This window comes from Pristiophorus japonicus, chromosome 7, assembly GCF_044704955.1.
Source record: "Pristiophorus japonicus isolate sPriJap1 chromosome 7, sPriJap1.hap1, whole genome shotgun sequence".
NCBI lineage: Eukaryota > Metazoa > Chordata > Chondrichthyes > Pristiophoridae > Pristiophorus > Pristiophorus japonicus.
The window spans coordinates 103,063,284-103,081,932 of NC_091983.1; the positions used below are offsets into that span (position 1 = coordinate 103,063,284).

The following is an 18,649-nucleotide window of genomic DNA, read 5'->3' on the forward strand; positions in this document are numbered from 1 at the left end:
TGTGATGCTTTCTGCAGTTGAATAGCTTGCTGACTCTTGTCAGGTTTGCACTTTTGAATGACCATTTGGATGAGGTACTTCAAGGCACCCAATGCCATGAAACTCTATCCCAGCAAGGACTTAATACTCTCTCCTTTCCCCCCATGAAATTAACAGAAAAAGGGGAAAAGAATAAAAAATAACTTGTATTGTCATGTCTGTATCGTTATGTTTAAATCAGATACACTTTTTAAACTTCGAGTTTTTCTTTGATTTTTCTGAAGAAATAGCCTGTTTTGCCATAGATAAAACAAGACCTTGGCACAATGTTCTGCCTTTTGTTGGCTACTGCAGCTCTGCCTGTTAGAAGGAATTTCTTGTTTTAAATTGTATTTCTAAGGCTTTGCTGATTTTCCTTTTGTTTGGTGAGTTTTATGTCAAAGTTTGTTACCCTATGAAAAAGTTGTTTTAAAATTAAGATTAGGGATATTTCTACTGTACTGGAATAGGAGCATGTTCGCATTTCAGGCAAATGGGTTGGAATTTTCACATTGCAGATTGTGCGGGTCAGCAGTTAAAAGTGCTGAAATTGACAGTGCGTCGGGAAACCGCTGACTTCCACATTTCACTAGGGCGCGTTTCAAGGCTCACCTCGGATCTGCTTGGGAGAGATGGGTGACCTCATTGAGGTTGTTGACTGCTCATTTACAGACCCTCAACTGCCTTTTTAACATGCGTGGGCACAAATTGTCCCCCTCCCATCCCATTCCATTTTGGTGTTTTTATACCACAGCTGCAGTTCAGGTTGACTCTTTTGCGAAATTCCGCTCCTTAGTGTGTTTTTTGATTTGATCTGGAAATCGGTGTAAATGGGGGCAGTGACTACACCTGAGGAGCAAAGACATGGCAGTGACAGCAACTGAGGGGTGGAAGATAGGGGTGGTGCAGAGTCACCGCCGCAATGACGTTATCACGGCGCCATGTCACCATAGCTCTCCCCTTCACTTAAGGGGAGAGCCTTCGCAATTTTTAAACAGCCCGGCCAAACCTGGGAGCATAATTGTCAGGCTGACGTGGCAATCGGCCGACCAAAAAAAAAACATGGCAGCAGCTGCAGTGAGCCCTCCCCTTTAAAGGATGCCGCACCGCCGTTGCAGAAGGCCACAGCCTCGCTGGGCCACCGTGGAAAAGCTTGTTTTGGCACCGCCGGGCAGGCCATAGATTTGTCAATGGGAATGTCGCCGTCGGTGAGGGGAGGGGGGGGGGGAGGTTAGATCGGCAATAGCACGATGATGACTTACTTAACACCGATCGGCAGAAGCGGAGCAGTAAGGAGGTGATCAGAGCACCGCCGGGAAACCTTGGGAGGGCAATTGGGCTCGCAGCGGCCATTCCACCAAAAGACGGCGGCCATTCCACTCCTGAAATCAATCCTGAAAACTGAAGTCAATGGAAAAGAGGATATAGCAGAGACTCTGACCATCATTTTCAAATCCTCTCTGGCTACAGGTGTGGTGCCCGAGGACTGCTAATATTGTACCTTTGTTTAAAAATGGAGAAAGGGATCGACTGAGTAATTATTTAGCAAAGCTTTTGATAAGGTTCCACATGGCAGACGGGTCACGAAAGTAAAAGCCCATGGGATCCAGGGCAAAGTGACAAGTTGGATCCAAAATTGATTCAGAGGCAGGAAGCAAAGGGTAATGGTTGATGGGTGTTTTTGTGGCTGGAACGCTGTATCCAGTGGGGTTCCGCAAGGTCAGTGCTGGGTCCCTTGCTTTTTGTGGTATAAATCAATGACTTGGACTTAATCATACCCCCTACATTCAAGAAGTTTGCAGATGACACTAAAATAGGCTGTGTGGTTGATAACTAAGAAGAAAGCTGTGGATTGCAGGATGATATCAATGTACTGGTCAGGTGGGCAGAACAGTGGCAAATGGAATTCAATCCAGATAAGTGTGAGGTAATGCATCTGGGGAGGTCTAACAAGGCATAAGAACATAAGAAATAGGAGCTGGAGTAGGCCATTTGGCCCCTCGAGCTTGCTCCGCCATTCAATAAGATCATGGCTAATCGGATCATGGACTCCGCTGCACTTCCCTGCCTGCTCCCCATAACCCTTTATTCCGTTATTGCTGAAAAATCTGTCTATCTCCACTTTAAATATATTCAATGACCCAGCCTCCACAGCTCTCTGGGCAGAAAATTCCATAGATTTACAGCTCTCAGAAGAAATTCCTCCTCATCTCAGTTTTAAATGGGCGACCCCTTATTCTGAGACTATGTCCCCTAGTTTTAGTTTTGCCTGAGTGGAAATATCCTCTCTGCATCCACCTTGTCGAGCCCCCTCATTATCTTGTATGTTTCGATATGACCGCATCTCATTCTTCTGAACTCTAATGTGTATAGGCCCAACCTACTCAACCTACCTTCATAACTCAACCCCCTCATCTCCGGAATCAACCTAGTGAACCTTCTCTGAACAGCCTCCAATGCAAGTATATCCATCCTTAAATATGGAAACCAAAACTGTATGCAGTATTCTAGGTGTGGCCTCACCAATACCCTGTACAGTTGTAGCTTTTACTCCATCCCCCTTGCAATAAAGGCCAACATTCCATTTGCCTTCGTGATCACTTGCTGTACCTGCATACTAACTTTTTGTGTTTCATGCACAAGGACACCGGGTCTCTCTGTACTGCAGTACTTTGCAATTTATAAATTAGAATTTGCTTTTCTATTTTTTCATCCAAAGTGGATAACCTCACATTTCCCCACATTATACTCCATCTGCCAAATTTTTGCCCACTCACTTAGCCTGTCTTTATCCCTTTGCAGATTTTTTGTGTCCTCCTCTCAATTTGCTTTCCCACCCATCTTTGTATCATCTTAGAAGGCAAGGGAATACACATTAAATGGTACTACACTGAAAAGTGTAGAGGAACAAAGGGACCTTGGAGTGCAGGTCCATAGATCCCTGAAGGTAGCAGGCCAGGTAGATAAGGTGGTTACGAAGGCATATGGAATACTTGCCTTTATTAGTCGAGGCATGGAATACAAGAGCAAGGAGGCTATGTTTGAACTGTATAAAACACTGATTAGGCTGCAGCTGGAGCACCATGTGCAGTTCTGGTCACACATTACAGGAAAGATGTGATTGCACTGGAAAGGGTACAGAGGAGATTTACAAGAATGTGGCCTAGACTGGAGAATTTTGGCTATGAGGAAAGATTGGCGATGCTGGGTCTGTTTTCTTTGGAACAGAGGAGGCTGAGGGGTGACCTGATTGAGGTGTATAACATTATGAGGGGCCTGGATAGAGTGGATAGGAAGGACCTGTTTCCCTTGGCAGAGGGGTCAACAACCAGGGGACATAGATTTAAAGTAATTGAGGGCGGTTTAGAGGAGATAGGAGGGAAATGTCTTCACCCAGAAGGTGGTGGGGTCAGAAACTCACTGCCTGAAAGGTTGGTAGAGGCAGAAACCCTCACCACATTTTAAAAATACTTGGATGTGCTCTTAAAGTGCCGTAACCTACAGGGCTACGGACCAAGAGCTGGAAAGTGGGATTAGGCTGGCTAGCTCTTGGCTGGCACGGACACGATGGGCCAAAATGGCTTCCTTCCATACTGTAAATTTCTATAATTCTATAATATCTCATGTTAAGTAAATGGACTTCCAAAAAGCCACATAATAGGCTTGCCAGCAAAGTTGAAGCCCATGGAATAAAAGGGACAGTGGCAGCATGGATATGAAATTGGTTAAGTGACAGGAAACAGAGAGTAGTGGTGAACTGTTGTTTTTCAGACTTGAGGAATACATACAGTGGTGTTCCCCAGGGGTCGGTACTCAGACCACTGCTTTTCTTGATATATATTAATGATTTGGACGTAGATGTACAGGGCACAATTTCAGAATTTGCAAATGACACAAAACTTGGAAGTATAGTGAACAGTGAGGATAGTGATAGACTTCAAGAAGACATAGACAGGTTGGTGAAATGGGCGGACATGTGGCAGGTGAAATTTAACGCAGAAAAGTGCGAAGTGATACATTTTGGTAGAAAAAACAAGGAGAAGCAATATAAACTAAAGTGTACAATCCTAAAGGAGGTGCATGAACAGAGAGATCTTTGGGTATATGTGCGCAAATTGCTGAAAGTGTCATGGCAGGTTGAGAAAGTGGTTTATGCTTCATAAATAGAGGCATAGTGTACAAAAGCAAAGATGAACCTTTATAAAACACTGGTTCAGCCTCAACTGGAGTATTGTGTCCAATTCTGGGCACTGCACTTTAGGAAGGATGTGAAGGCCTTAGAGAGGGTCCACAAAAAATTTCCGAGTGTGGTTCCAAAGATGAGGGACTTCAGTTACATGGATGGACTAGAGAAGCTGGGGTTATTCTCCTTGGAGCAGAGAACGTTGAGAGGAGATTTGATAGGAGTTCAAAATCATGAGTGGTCTAGACACAGCAGATAGAGAGAAACTGTTCCCATTGGCATAAGAGTCGAGAACTAGAGGACACAGATTTAAGGTGATTGGCAGAAGGACCAAAGGTGACATGAGGGAAAACTTTTTGATGTACTGAGTGGTTAGGATCTGGAATGCACAGCCTGAAAAGGTGGTGGAGGCAGACTTAATCATGGCTTTCAAAAGGGAATTGGATAAGCACCTGAAGGCAGAAACATTGCAGGGCTACGGGGAAAGGGCGCGGGAGTGGGACTAACTGAAGTGCTGTTGCAAAGAGCCGGCATGGGCCCAACAGGCTGAATGGCCTCCTTCTGTGCTGTAACCATTCTATATGATTAAGTTTATTTTGCTGGCACAGTCAATAAAGCATTTGAATTTAAAGACTTCAGTTACTTCATCTATTTGGAGTTGGAAGTCTTGAAGCTTTGAATGCCTTTTTAGATTAAAATGCTGCTAAGGGCCAAAATGATGGCCTGTGAAAATAATTTTGCTTGGAAGGTATTTTGAATCTGAACTTTTAGCTTCAACAGACTTCCTGTGTCAGGAGTAAATTTAGGCTGAGATTTACAGTAAATGAGGGTCAGTGGTTCTTTTGAGCAATACTTTGAATGTAGCGTTTTTTTTCCCATCCCTTCATAGGTGTTCAGGTAATCGTAGGAGTAAACAAATATCGTCTGGAGAAAGAGGAACGTGTTGACGTGTTAGTTATTGATAATACTGCAGTTCGCAAACAACAGATTGCAAAGCTGAACAAGGTAACAAGATGTTTCCAAAATTGTTGTCTATTAGAGCTACAACATACTACTGTACTGACACTATGATGTTGTAGTTTGCCAATTCACTATGGAACAGTGGATGCAAGTTTAAGCCCAGGAATTCTCATGTGGAGAGTTGCTGACCTTGGGAGAGGGATGAACTGTTGTATTGGAGGTTAGCTGCCTGCCGAGGCTGCTTTTCTGTCGACCCTTTGTAGAGCAGACTTGGCGGAAGAAACAAGTAAGGCTCCTCTATAATAATACAAAAGCAAAATACTGCAGATGCTGAGGGACTGACATAAGACAGGGCTGGATCTAATAATGGAAAGACAACTAAATAGACATAATGTACTGAGTTTGATCATTTCCAATGGGTTGAGAGACGATTACTGCATTATTGATACTTAATACATTAATTCCCATGGTGCTGGCTTTGCCCTTAAGGGGCACTTGTCTTAAATACCAGATTGTGGTTTCATACCAACCTATTGAGTGAGGGTAGGCTATTTTCCTTTACCTGCTTCAGATTGAGATGTTCGTACTGCAAGTTAATGACAATAATTTAAAAACTAGTATGTGAATCATGTTTAATGTGCTATTTAAGCATTTCAAATACTGTGCTATTAAATCTCATTGTAGCTGAAGCATATTTCAGATATTTCCATTCATAGAAACATAGAAAATAGGTGCAGGAGTAGGCCATTCGGCCCTTCGAGCCTGCCACCGCCATTCAATGAGTTCATGGCTGAACATGCAACTTCAGTACCCCATTCCTGCTTTCTCGCCATACCCCTTGATCCCCCGAGTAGTAAGGACTACATCTAACTCCTTTTTGAATATATTTAGTGAATTGACCTCAACAACTTTATGTGGTAGAGAATTCCACAGGTTCACCACTCTCTGGGTGAAGAAGTTTCTCCTCATCTCGGTCCTAAATGGCTTACCCCTTTTCCTTAGTTTGTTTTAGTTTTTAAGTTTGTTTTTAGTTTATAAAACATTGAATTGTAAATTGTTATTTAAAATGAGGAATTGTCCCAAAATTCACATATATCCAATACGTATCCAATTTCCTTTTTAAAAGTTACTATTGAATCTACTTCCACCACCATTTCAGGCAGTGCATCCAGGTCATCATAAATCGCTGATTTCAAAAAAAAGTTCTCATCTCACCTCTTGTTCTTTTGCCAATTATTTTAAATCTTACTCCTCTGGTTACTGATCCACCCTATCAAAATCCACATAATTTTGAATACCTCCATTAAATCTAGCCTTGACCTTTGCTGTTAGCAATCACAGCTTCTCTGAGCAGGTGGCAGGCTATAGATGTTGAAGCTTCCAATCTCATTCGCTGCTGCTCCCTCACTGGTGGACGCCACAAACAATCAACTATTGATTTCTATTGGATCAAATGTCATTTGAATATAGCAATGTGGGCCCCAATAATGGCAATGATGCCTGCTTCACACTTTCCACCCCTGTGCTCCCAATAAGCTGTATTTTCCCCTTAAGAGTGAAAATTCTAAGCACAAATGTTTAGACAATTTGGGCAATAGAATCTGCATTGTTTAAGCTGATGAATTAATTGCGGATGGGTTTAAAAATTGTGTAAATGGTCCAAAGGACCCCCAAGGTCCTTTTACACCTGCTGGGGCACCACACAAATTAGGCCTTAACTCACAATTGACACTGTCACCTGTATTTCCGCAGGGGATCTTCTGATATCTCACCATAACCTTGACTGAAGATCAGCACAAACTCCAGCAAAACTACATTTACGGCTGTTTACACTGTTTTTCCGGGCTTTTCGTGACAGTTGGGGAACTCCTATGGAAATTTTACCTCCTATTACTTCGTAGTCGGTAGTTTGTAACAATGCTAACGCATGCTAATGCTAACGCTGTTGTGTAAATGCACCCTTAGACTGAGTAGAAAAGTGATGGAAGGAATTAAAGAATGTTTACATTTTAAAAATTCGTGTTAACTGGGTTAATGCTATGGTGCAGTAAGTAGTACGTATGCTCAATTCAAAAATTACTCTTCTTCAACTCAGTTAAAAGCATCCAGAAATCAAGCAGCAGTAGAACAGTGTCTTAATGCCATCTCCGAATGTTCACGCTCAGGAGAGAGAAACCTGTTGGCTCTTGCAGTGGAAGCTGCCCGTGAAAGGTAAAGCAAGGCTCCCGAATGCCAAAAATGAATATTTGAGATCTGATGTATAACCACATCATGGAGCTGACCATATCTGGTTTGAAGGTTCGATCAGTTCAGCGCATTTGTAGAATTTAAATGCATCCTTGTCGTGCAACCTATATCTAATTTTCCATTGTGCAAAATTCTACATTCTTCAGTGTCCTTTTAGTTAACAAGCAAACTGTTTTAGTATGAGTTTTTTTTTTAACCCTCCTTGTGGTTTCCACAATGTGTTTAGACTTTGCTTTTGTAACGGTGGATTTGCAAAAATGGTGCTATAGACATTATTTATACATTTATAAATGATAGTGATCAGTTACAAGCAAAAGGGAACAGACTTGCATTTATTTAGTAGTACCAGAGGAAATCCCAGTGTGCTTCATTTATTGCAAATTACTTTGTGTGTAAAACGACAGCACTTCAAAGCTGTCCGATGTCCGGGGAGCGGTGATCTGCGGGGATTGAGTATGGGCTCGCAGTATTTTTGTGGAGCTAGCAGGAGCACTCTTGCTTCTTCTGGACCTATACAAATTCTCCCAGAAAATTGTGCCAGTTTTTTGAGCCGTCATCACTAGTCCCTTTAAGGACCGCTGGCTTAAGTTAGTAAAAATAGGTGGCGTGTGCACAGAACACACTTCGCTAATTTGTACCAGAAAATGGCAAACTGGGTCCTACAACTGGCGTAGGATCCTGATTTGCATAGTTCAGCAACCTTCCTCCAGAAACTTGATCTGCTGCTTTCCCATCTACAAGCTTACCTGAAAACTGCTTCAGGTGGACTTGGGGCATCAATTGGGTGGCCTAGGTGACCCTCCTCCCCCCGGCCCTTGATTTTTAACTGTCGGCCACCCATTTTTCAGGTGAAACAAGGGTGGCTGGCAGTTGAAAATTGTCCCTAGGGTTGAACCCACAACCTTCTAACTTAGAGTGCTAATAACTGAGCCAAGCTGACAACTCGAAGAAAGAAGATGCTAGACAGAAGATCTCCTGCTCACAACAGGTTACTACAATTTTGTTTTCTTTTTTGAGGCTTTCCACTGAGGTCTTCATTTCGGGGAATAATCTAATGTGACTGATGCATTTGTTTAAAATAATCCCACTCTTTAGCTTGGTCATGAGGTCACAGGTGATCATTTTCAGAACAAAGTGACTTGCAAAAAAATGGGTAACCTGATGAAATTCAACAGCAGGATAAGAAATAGGAGCAGGAGCAGGAGTAGGCCATTCGGCCCCTCGAGCCTGCTCCGCCATTCAATGAGATCATGGCTGATCTTCTACTTCAACTCCACTTTCCTGCACTATCCCCATATCCCTTGATTCCCTTAATATCCCTTAATATCCAAAAATCTAGCGATGTCTGTCTTGAATGCACTCAATGACTGAGCTTCCACAGCCCTCTGGGGTAGAGAATTCCAAAGATTCACAACCCTCTGAGTGACGCAATTTCTCCTCATCTCAGTCCTAAATGGCCGACCCCTTATTCTGAGACTGTGACTCCTGGTTCGAGACTCCCCAGCCAGGGGAACCATTCTACCTGCATCCACCCTGTCAAACCCTGTAAGAATTTTGTATGTTTCAATGAGATCAGCTCTCATTCTTCTAAACTCTGGAGAATATAGCCTCAGTCTACTCAATCTCTCCTCCATAGAACAATCCCCTCATCCCAGGAATCAGTCTGGTGAACCTTTGCTGCACTCCCTCTATGGCAAGTGAATCCTTCCTTGGGTAAGGAGACCAAAACTGTACACACTACTCCAGGTGTGGTCTCACCAGGGCCCTATATAATTGCAGTAAGATGTTTTTACTCTTGTACTCAAATCCTCTTGTAATCAAGGCCAACCTATTTGCCTTCTTACAAAAGCAAAAGCTCCAGTTCTGATGAAGGGTCATCGACCCGAAACTTTAACTCTACTTCCTCTCCAGAGATGCTGCCTGACCTGCTGAGATTTCCAGCATTTTCTGTATATATTTGCTTTCTTAATTACTTGTTGTACCTGCATGTTAACTTTCAGTGATTCATGTACAAGAACACCCAGGTCTCTCTGAACACCAACATTTCCCAATCTCTCACCACTAAAAAAAATACTCTGCTTTCCTATTTTTTCTATAAAAATGGATAACTTCACATTTCTCCCTGTTATATTCCATTTGCCATGTTCTTGTCCACTCACTTAGCCTGTCTATATTCCCTTGAAGTCCCTTTGCATCCTCCTCACAACTTGCATTCCCACCTCATCATCATAGGCAGTCCCTCAAATCGAGGATGACTTGCTTCCACGTCAAAAAGTTCACAGGTGTTTCAATGAAGGACCTAATATTTCAGGTCCCGAACTAAATCTTGAAGGGTGGAAGATGCCTGTGCTTGGATTTTTTTAACGTGTGGTGGCCGTTGCACATCAGCCACCACATGGACTTGACAGAGCTAGGTCTTGGTCCAGCGGCAAGGATTAACCAAGACGACTGGAGACCAGCTCTGCTGCACGGACCTAGTGCGCACACATATTGCAGTGTGGGCTGGCCCAATCTGCCCCTGGGCCCACGCCTCTTCAGGGCCCCAAATTCGTGCCTCTCCTGGGCCCCGATCTAGCTTTGTATCATCAGCAAACTTGGATATATTACAATTGGTCCCCTCATCCAAATCATTGATACAGATTGTGAATAGCTGAGGCCCAAGCACCAATCCTTGCGCAACCCCACTAGTTACAGCCTACCCACCCGAAAATGACCCGTTTATTCCTACTCTCTCTTTTCTGTCCGCTACCCCCAATCCCATGAGCCCTAATTTTATTTAATAACCTCTTGTATGGCACCTTGTTCAATGCCTTCTGAAAATCCCAATACACCACATCCACTGGTTTCCCCTTTATCTATTCTGCTAGTTACAACCTCAAAAAAAACCTCTTCAACAGATTTGTCAAACATGATTTTCCTTTCATAAATCCGTGTTGACTCTGCCCAATCTTATTATTTCCTAAGTGTCCTGTTACCACATCCTTAGTAATAGATTCCAGCATTTTCCCTACTACTGATGTCAAGCTAACTGGTCTGTAGTTCCCTATTTTCTTTCTCCCTCTTTTCTTAAATAGTGGGGTTCCATTTGCTACCTTCCAATCTGCGGGAACCGTTCTAGAATCTATGTAATTTTGGATGACAGCCACCAGAAAACTGATTATTTTGGCGGCGGGGAGGGATTTGTTAATACCCAGGAGTGGGGGGAAATCATTCTAAAATCCACCAAACTTTAGGGGTCAATTTTGCTCAAGCCTGTTTTTTGGCATATTGCCAGAGTTACGCTGGGTTTTTAGGTCCAGAAATGCGGCAGAAATTGTTGTCCAAACTTTCTCCGATCTTGATACTGCAATCCCGAGCCATGCAGCGTGGCCAGTTGCCTCGGGGGTTGGAGCCTGTTGTCTGCACCGATAAATGCAGCCGGGCTTTCTGCGCAGGCACGGGGAAAAAAACTTACGTTTTTGATGTCACTGCAATGGACGCGCATGCGCAGTACAGCTCTGAATCGGCAATCGGCCATTTTTAAAGAGCCAATTGTGTGTGTGACAGAAGGACTGCTGTGTGTGTGTGTTAGAGCATTGGAAAAATCGCAGCTGCAGCAGTACAAGATGCAACGCGGTCCAAGGACCAAGAATTTCTTGCTGGAAGAAGTGGTGGCATTTGTTACTGTGATTGAGAACAGAAGGCAGGAGTTGGTGACCTCTGCTGGTATCATAAAAGTTCCACCAAAAGAAATGAAGAAACGCTGGAACCAAGTTGCAGAAGATTACTGCGCAGTGGTGAACACCAAGAGATCTGGAAGCCAGTGTAAAAAGAAATGGCAGGACCTTGGTCAAGTAGTTAGTGTAAGTAATATTTTCATTTATTCAATGCAATTGTAAATGTGACCAGTGTATATGTCCCACCCAGCAGAAAGACACCCTCTCTAAAAAGTTGCATTTTTATCTTTGCAGAGGAAATTGGCCCACAGCAAACTGGAAAGAACTCGAACAGGAGGAGGCTCACCAAATCTGCACCCACTGACACCCCTGGAAGATTGGGTCGCTGCTTTGTTTTTCTCCAGGCAGCACCCATCAATCAGTACTGCACAAGCTGGGCCCACGTTCGAGGGAGAGGGCAAGTCCTGAAAATTCATCGTGGCCCTTCACATCAACCTGCTGCCTGGCCTGCTATGTGTGAGCCTACTCATGCCACTCATCCTGCCCCCTCCTCTGCTGCTAACCATTTGACTGTTCTGTTATATTTTGCAGAACTTGAGGCCAATCCTGAAGGTGCAGAAGATTCAGAAGCGGACGAGCCTGAAGAGGAGAACATCTTCCAATCCCATCCTCCAGACCAAAACATGGGTGGGGAGAGGGAGGGGATGGAGCTGGATGAAGCTCCCACTGTTGTACGGACTTTGGAGGAGGTGCCGCCGACAGCTCCTTCCGTGACTAGTGATTTGAGTGTTGGTTTTGCACCTTCCGAGATTGCGGGTCCCAGTAGTGGGGTGCAGCAAGGCACGCCCAGGGCCCCACCGTCCCAGGCTACGAGTTCCGTTGTTGGGGTGCAGCGAGGCAGACCCAGGGAGAGGGGAAGGAGAGCTCGACCACACTCTCCTGAGATGCAGGATGTAACAGATGTGGTTTAGATGATGTCATTGAGTGCAGAGAGCATTGACCTTACCCGATCACTCCTGGACACCATCAGTGGGGTGAGTGATGAGGTAGCAGGACTGTCGGGAGTAGTAACAACACTCGTCGGGACCATCAGTGAGGGAATGTCAGAGGTAGTGCAAACCACGTCACTGGCCATGAGGGAGGGAGTGTCAGAGGTTGTGCAAAGCACAGCAGTGGCCGTGCGGGATGGAATGTCAGGGGTAGTACAGGCCATCAGGGAGGGAATGTTTCAGTCGCTGAGACACTGTCAGGGTGCATGAGGGACGGCATGAGTGAGTTAGCTGCTGCAATAAGGGAACATGCCCAGACCCCATGCCCATTGACAGAATCAACCGCCACTCCCACTACAATCCCCACACCAGCCTCTGAAGAGCCCCAAGCCGGGCCCTCCAACTTGCTGCTTGACGCAGACGCCCCCCCACCGTCAAGAGGTGCTCAGTATCCGAGATGTTAGAAGGAATAAGCTTGGTACCAAGCCCAAAATCACTGCACCACCGCCTGCGGGCAGGGGTGATGGAGGGTCCAAGACCAAGCACAGCGGGCGGTCAGTCTTGCACTAAGGGGGATGAGGTGTGGGTGCAGCCTTTCTTTGCTGCTGTTGTTGTTGTTATTATTGTTACTGTTCCCAAATGAAAAGCTTTTTGTAAGTTATGTAAATTTACAAATTTATAAGTGATCTTCGAGTGATATTAATGTAAAGTTTGATACAAGAATAATTTTGTTAAAGTTACATTAAATAGACATTAAAACTGAATCATGTTCCATTAGCACAACACAACATTACGGAACAGTTCCAAAAAATAAACATGTCCATGCGGAACAGTTGTCGCTGAGGCCTCAGGCATCAGTAAAGCGTTCACGGATGAGCTGCTGGCGCAAGGCTCGAGCAATCGTTAAAGGAGCATGATGGCCCGCCCTCCTCCGCCGTCGTGCTCCAGCCTCAGGCACTTGCATGGCTTCCTCATCCTCGTCATCCTCCTCCTCCTCCTCCTCCTCCTCCTCCTCCTGCTCGTCATCTGCATCTTCGACATCATTATCATCAGCCACTCTCACCGCAGGTGGGTCTTCCACTACCAGCTGCTGCTGCCTCATGATGGTTAAGTTATGCAGCATGCAGCACACAACAGTGAACTGACTGACGGGCTCGGGAGTACAGCAAGTAGCCTCCGGAATGGTCCAGGCATTGGAAACGCTGTTTCAATATGCCAATGGTCCTCTCAATGATGCTGCGTGTCGCAATGTACAACATGTTGTATTGACGGTCAACTTCCGTCCGGGTTATGCGTAGGAGTGTCATGAGCCAGGTGGCGAGGCCGTACCCTTTGTCTCCCAGCAGCCAGCTCTGCCCTTCTGGCTGCTGCTCAAACATGGCAGATATAACGCTGTCGTGTAGGATGAACGTATCATGGGTGCCGCCAGGGTATCTTGCATCGACTGACATATGATGCAGTTTGTCACACATGAGCTGCACATTATTGGAGTGGAAGCCTTTTCTATTCCTGTAAATCTCGGAATCCTGCAAAGGTGCTCGCAAGGCGATGTGGGTACAATCAATGCAGCCCTGTACCTTTGGGAAGCCAGCAATCTTTGAGAAGCCCACAGCCCTGTCATGGATTGCTTGGGCGGTCATGGGGAACTTGATTAAGTTATTCCTCTGCGCATACAGTGCAGCCATGACCTGGCGAATGGAGACATGTGTTGCATGTTGAGAGATGGTGCACGTCCCCAGTTGTAGCTTGAAACGATCCGGAGACATAGAATAAAAGTGCAGCTGTAACCTTCACTTCAACTGACAAAGCAGTCCTCCTGATGCTTCTCGGCTGCAGGTCTGATTTCACCTACTCTCAGATCTCACGGAAAACTTCTTTGTGGAAATGCAGCCTTCTGACACAGTCTGCATCACTCGGGTGCAGGTACGAATGCCTGCCTAGATATACCCGAGATGGGTAAGGCCTCCTGCCCAGCATCCTATGGGCGCTGATGTTCCTGATGCGATGATCTCTAATCAATTGTCTCCTACGTAGCACCATGATGCAGAACGCTTGCACAAGGTATGGCAGTCAGTATTACCCCCATACTTAAAAGTTAAACTTTCAAAGAAGCTCAAAACGGCAGGAAAGCAGACAGCACAGATTTGAGGTTCTCTCTCTCTCCCCAAGGTCTGTATGGATGGACTACACCCAAAGGTCTTGTGTCCTCTCCTCTCTTTTCTCCCCCCCCCCCTTTGAGTCTTGTGACCTCTTTCTTCCTCCCCCTCCCCAGGCACCAAGCCTTCTGATCGGCAGTCTCAAACCCTGGCCCTGAGTGAGTGCCTTCCAGGTTCGCTCCACTCTGCTTCCCGCCCAGGCAGAAGGGCTTGCCGGTCTGTCCGCTCCCTCTCCCGCCGACCCTCTCCTGGCCCTGAGTGAGTGCCTTCCCAATCCGTTCTGCTTCCTGCCCCTAGCCCAGGCCGAATAGCCTCTGATTTACTTACCTGCGCGATTTCTTTAACTCTCCGCAAGGGTTTTCTGGAGAGGCCACATACGCTGGCCTAAGCGGAAATAGAGTAACTATCAGCTGGCCAAAGTTCACTAAATGGCCAGAATTGGCGGAGGTGGATGGTTACATCCCCTTTGGATGAAAAAAAAGTACCTAAAAAAAATCGTAACTAAATGAGTTAAGCTGGTGCAAATTGATTGGGGAAACTGGATTTTTAAGTTAGGCCAGAAAAAGCAGCCTGCTCCCAAAAAACAGCGCAAATCACTGGGGAAAATTGAGCCCATGGTAAGTAACCTAGAAAGGAATGTTTTAATTCCTAACCTTAGCACAGATTCAACAGTTCTAGGGTGCATTCACCCTATGTGTCAGATTAGTTTTGAATAGATGCCTGTCCTTAATCGCATTCATTCATTCATTTAAAGGAGATCGGGATTTGGGTTTATGCAGCTTTATTTTTCTATAATTCCTCTATGAAGCACCTTGGAACATTTTTTTCTACATTAAAGGCACTATATAAATGCAAACGATTGTTCATCCTTGGAGAAGAATGTTACTGTATTTTTTCTTAATTTTTTTTCTTTCCCACTATAAAATTGACCACAGTCTACCTGCTTCTTTTGCAATAGCAAAGGGTACCTTTCCCTATTCTCCTCCTGTATTCTCTCTACCTTGCTATTCTTTTCTCTCTACCTTGATATTCGTATCTCTCTATTTTGGTATTTCTATATTAATTACAGGTGAGAGACCATCTATTTAGACGTGAGTTACCATAGACTGAATTTTTCCAACTCCTAGATTCAATGCACAGGCTTCATATGTTTTTTTAAATGCTTCTTTTACTTCCTCTGCCCAGAAGGTTCCACCATCTGATGAGCCTAGTAAGATTGAAGTGTGGCAGCGATTCACGTTTTCTTTGCTTAGTGCTGAGCGTTAATTAGAGATCGAGGGATAGCATTTCCATGGGATTTCTATCAAAGTTATAGTAGATGATTAAGAGAATCCCTGCATAAATTCCAGGTGAAAATCTCGGTTTATAAGGAGCTGTCCTCGATCTATCCTCTCTCCTAAACTGAAGAGCAACAGTGACAATGATCTGAATGAAGGGAAAATTACATATATTGAACATGAGTGTATAGGATCAGGTGCTGACCATTTGGTATGGTGCCAAGGCTCCCACCAAATGCATGTTTTTAATGAATTAAATTCCATTTGATATGGCCTATTAGTTATTGACATTTGAACTAGATAATTAACTGTTTTGTCGATGTTCATGTTCTGAATAATCTTTACTTTGAGTAAAGAGGGGCGTGATGTATGTGGCTAATAACTTTCAACTTTTAGCTTAAATGCAGTACTTCAGACCATAGTGTATCCAGTATCTTCCAATAGCCGAATTATGCTTTTCTTGAAGCCTTTAAAGCACAGATTCTTGTGGTTAAAAGAGGGAAGGATTCTTACTTTCGGGAGTGAACAGAAATAGTTTTTCTACTTGATGCTCATTGGATGATGTAAACATGGTAGATTCCACAGACCTTAGATGGGTCTCTTGTTTTGTTTCTTTTAAGCAACATGAGTTTGGAGATTATTCCATAAATGTAACTCTGTACTGGATGTTAGAGATGCTTTACATTTTGCTAAAGTTACATACTAGTATAGATCTTGAACATATGGACCTTTTGTTGCTCATTGTTTTTTTCCATATTGCCCTTCAGATGTGTGTTAATGGGGTAGATGGAAATGTATTTTTGTCCAGAATCACAACTGATAAGAAACTAAGTTCTGACTGGAGACAAATATGCAGTGAGGACCCCGAGGATTAGTATTAGGGCTATTGCCTTTCTTGTATATAAATTACTGTACTTGGGTATAGGGAGTAGAATTTTGAAGTTTGTGGAGCACTTCCTTCATGAACGGAGTAAGGCCTTTCCCATATTTGTAGGGATTTTGGTCTGATGGATGTTTGATTGAAGTGTAATGCAGCAGCATTAGATTTCATCTTGTATGTTTACCTTCGTAGCGTCTGCCTAAGGATGTTTTTTTTCTCCACTTGATCTGTTTTCTGCAACATGGGATGATTTTATGTTGTCAGATAAATTATGTTTATTCCTGTTGATTGGACATAAAAGGTTACTGCACAAGATAAAAGTTCAAGGGGTTGGGGATAATATATTAGCATGGATAGAGGATTGGCTAACTAACAGAAAACGGAGAGTCGGGATAAATGGTTCACGCTCGGGTTGGCAATCAGTACTTAGTGGGGTGCCGCAGGGATCAGTGCTGGGACCGCAACTATTTACAATCTATATTAACGACTTGGAAGAAGGGACCAAGTGTAACGTAGCCAAGTTTGCTGACGGTACAAAGCTAGGAGGAAAAGCAATGTGTGAGGAGGACACAGAAAAAACCTGCAAAAGGACATAGACAAGCTGAGTGGGCAAAAATTTGGCAGATGGAGTATAATGTTTTGGCAGAAAAAAATCAAAGAGCAAGTTATTATTTAATTGGAGAAAAATTGCCAAGTGCTGCAGTACAGCGGGACCTGGGGGTCCTGGTGCATGAAACACAAAAGATTAGTATCATCATCATCATAGGCAGTCCCTCGGAATTGAAGAAGACTTGCTTCCACTCCCAAAGTGAGTTCTTTGATGGCTGAACAGTCCGATACGAGAGCCACAGACCCTGTTACAGGTGGGTCAGACATTCGTCGAGGGAAGGGGTCAATGGGGCTGGTTTGCCGCGCGCTCCTTCCGCTGCCTGCGCTTTGCGTTGGGACTCGAAGAGCTCGACGCCCTCCTGGATGTACTTTCTCCACCTCAGTATGCAGGTACAGCAAGTGATCAGGAAGGCCAATGGAATCTTGGCCTTTATTGCAAAGGGGATGGAGTATAAAAGCAGGGAAGTCTTGCTACAGTTATACAGGGTATTGGTGAGGCCAGACCTGGAATACTGCGTGCAGTTTTGGTTTCCATATTTAATAAAGGATATACTTGCTTTGGAGGCAGTTCAGAGAGGTTCACTTGATTGATTCCGGAGATGAGGGGGTTGACTTATAAGGAAAGGTTGAGTAGGTTGGGCCTCTACTCATTGGAATTCAGAAAAATGAGAGGTGATCTTATCGAAACGTATAAGATTATGAGGGGGCTTGACAAGGTGGGTGCAGAGAGGATGTTTCCACTGATAGGGGAGACTAGAACTAGGGGGCATAATTTTAGAATAAGGGGCCGCCCATTTAAAACTGATGAGAAGGAATTTCTTCTCTGAGGGTTGTAAATCTGTAGAATTCGCTGCCTCAGAGAGCTGTGGAAGTTGGGACATTGAATAAATTTAAGACAGAGATAGACAGTTTCTTAACCGATAAGGGAATAAGGGGTTATGGGGAGCGGGCAGGGAAGTGGACCTGAGTCCATGATCGGATCAGCCATGATCGTATTAAATGGTGGAGCAAACTAGAGGGGCCATATGGCCTACTCGTGCTCCTATTTCTTACGTTGACAGAACAAGAGTTGTTGACAGAATGTTAAAGCTTGAGTCTTTGGTGTCCCAGTCTGTGTTTCTTGGGTTAACAGAAACTTCTACTGTGTGTGTTTTGGACAACTGTACAGCTCGCCAATTTTTTTTCTCTAGAAGAGTGCTAAATCAGTGAATTAAGTGTCAATAATTTCACATACCATTGGGAGGAAATGAGATGCATGGACTTTCCAATAAATCTTTATAAAATAAAATCAAGAATTTGGAACATGCTCATTAAGATTAAAGGTGACCAAGATACTGGGGATTCTGGATTCAGGTGCAAAGATAAAAATGCTCAATTAAAAAGAGGGCTGTTAGACTTTACTAGTATTTGTTTTTGTAAGCATAAAGGACAAACCAAATCAGTGCCTTCCCTTTGTGTCAGTGGCAGTAAGTTAGGTCAACCCACTAGTACACTGTTGGAATTATATAGGAGCAAAAGAGCTACTTTAATACATCACCAGAGGAAAGGATTAGAAATGTAAATATCAAGCATGCTGGTATATTTTAGGAAGTGAAACCAAGGATTTGGAGCTCGAGGCACTAACTTTTGTTGTACATATTTTTTTACCCCACTCCAACATTCCTTGTCTGCTTA

General features: G+C 44.1%; 1 protein-coding gene across 1 annotated transcript in view; it reads left to right on the forward strand.

Moving 5' to 3' along the window:
• mmut (methylmalonyl CoA mutase) overlaps positions 1–18,649 on the forward strand; it is a 69,266-nt gene that overhangs the window by 41,371 nt on the left and 9,246 nt on the right. The window contains exons 7-8 of the mRNA XM_070885186.1: positions 5,091–5,206; positions 7,257–7,372. Coding sequence (XP_070741287.1) covers positions 5,091–5,206; positions 7,257–7,372 — 232 coding nt within the window. The remainder of the gene's footprint in view (positions 1–5,090; positions 5,207–7,256; positions 7,373–18,649) is intronic.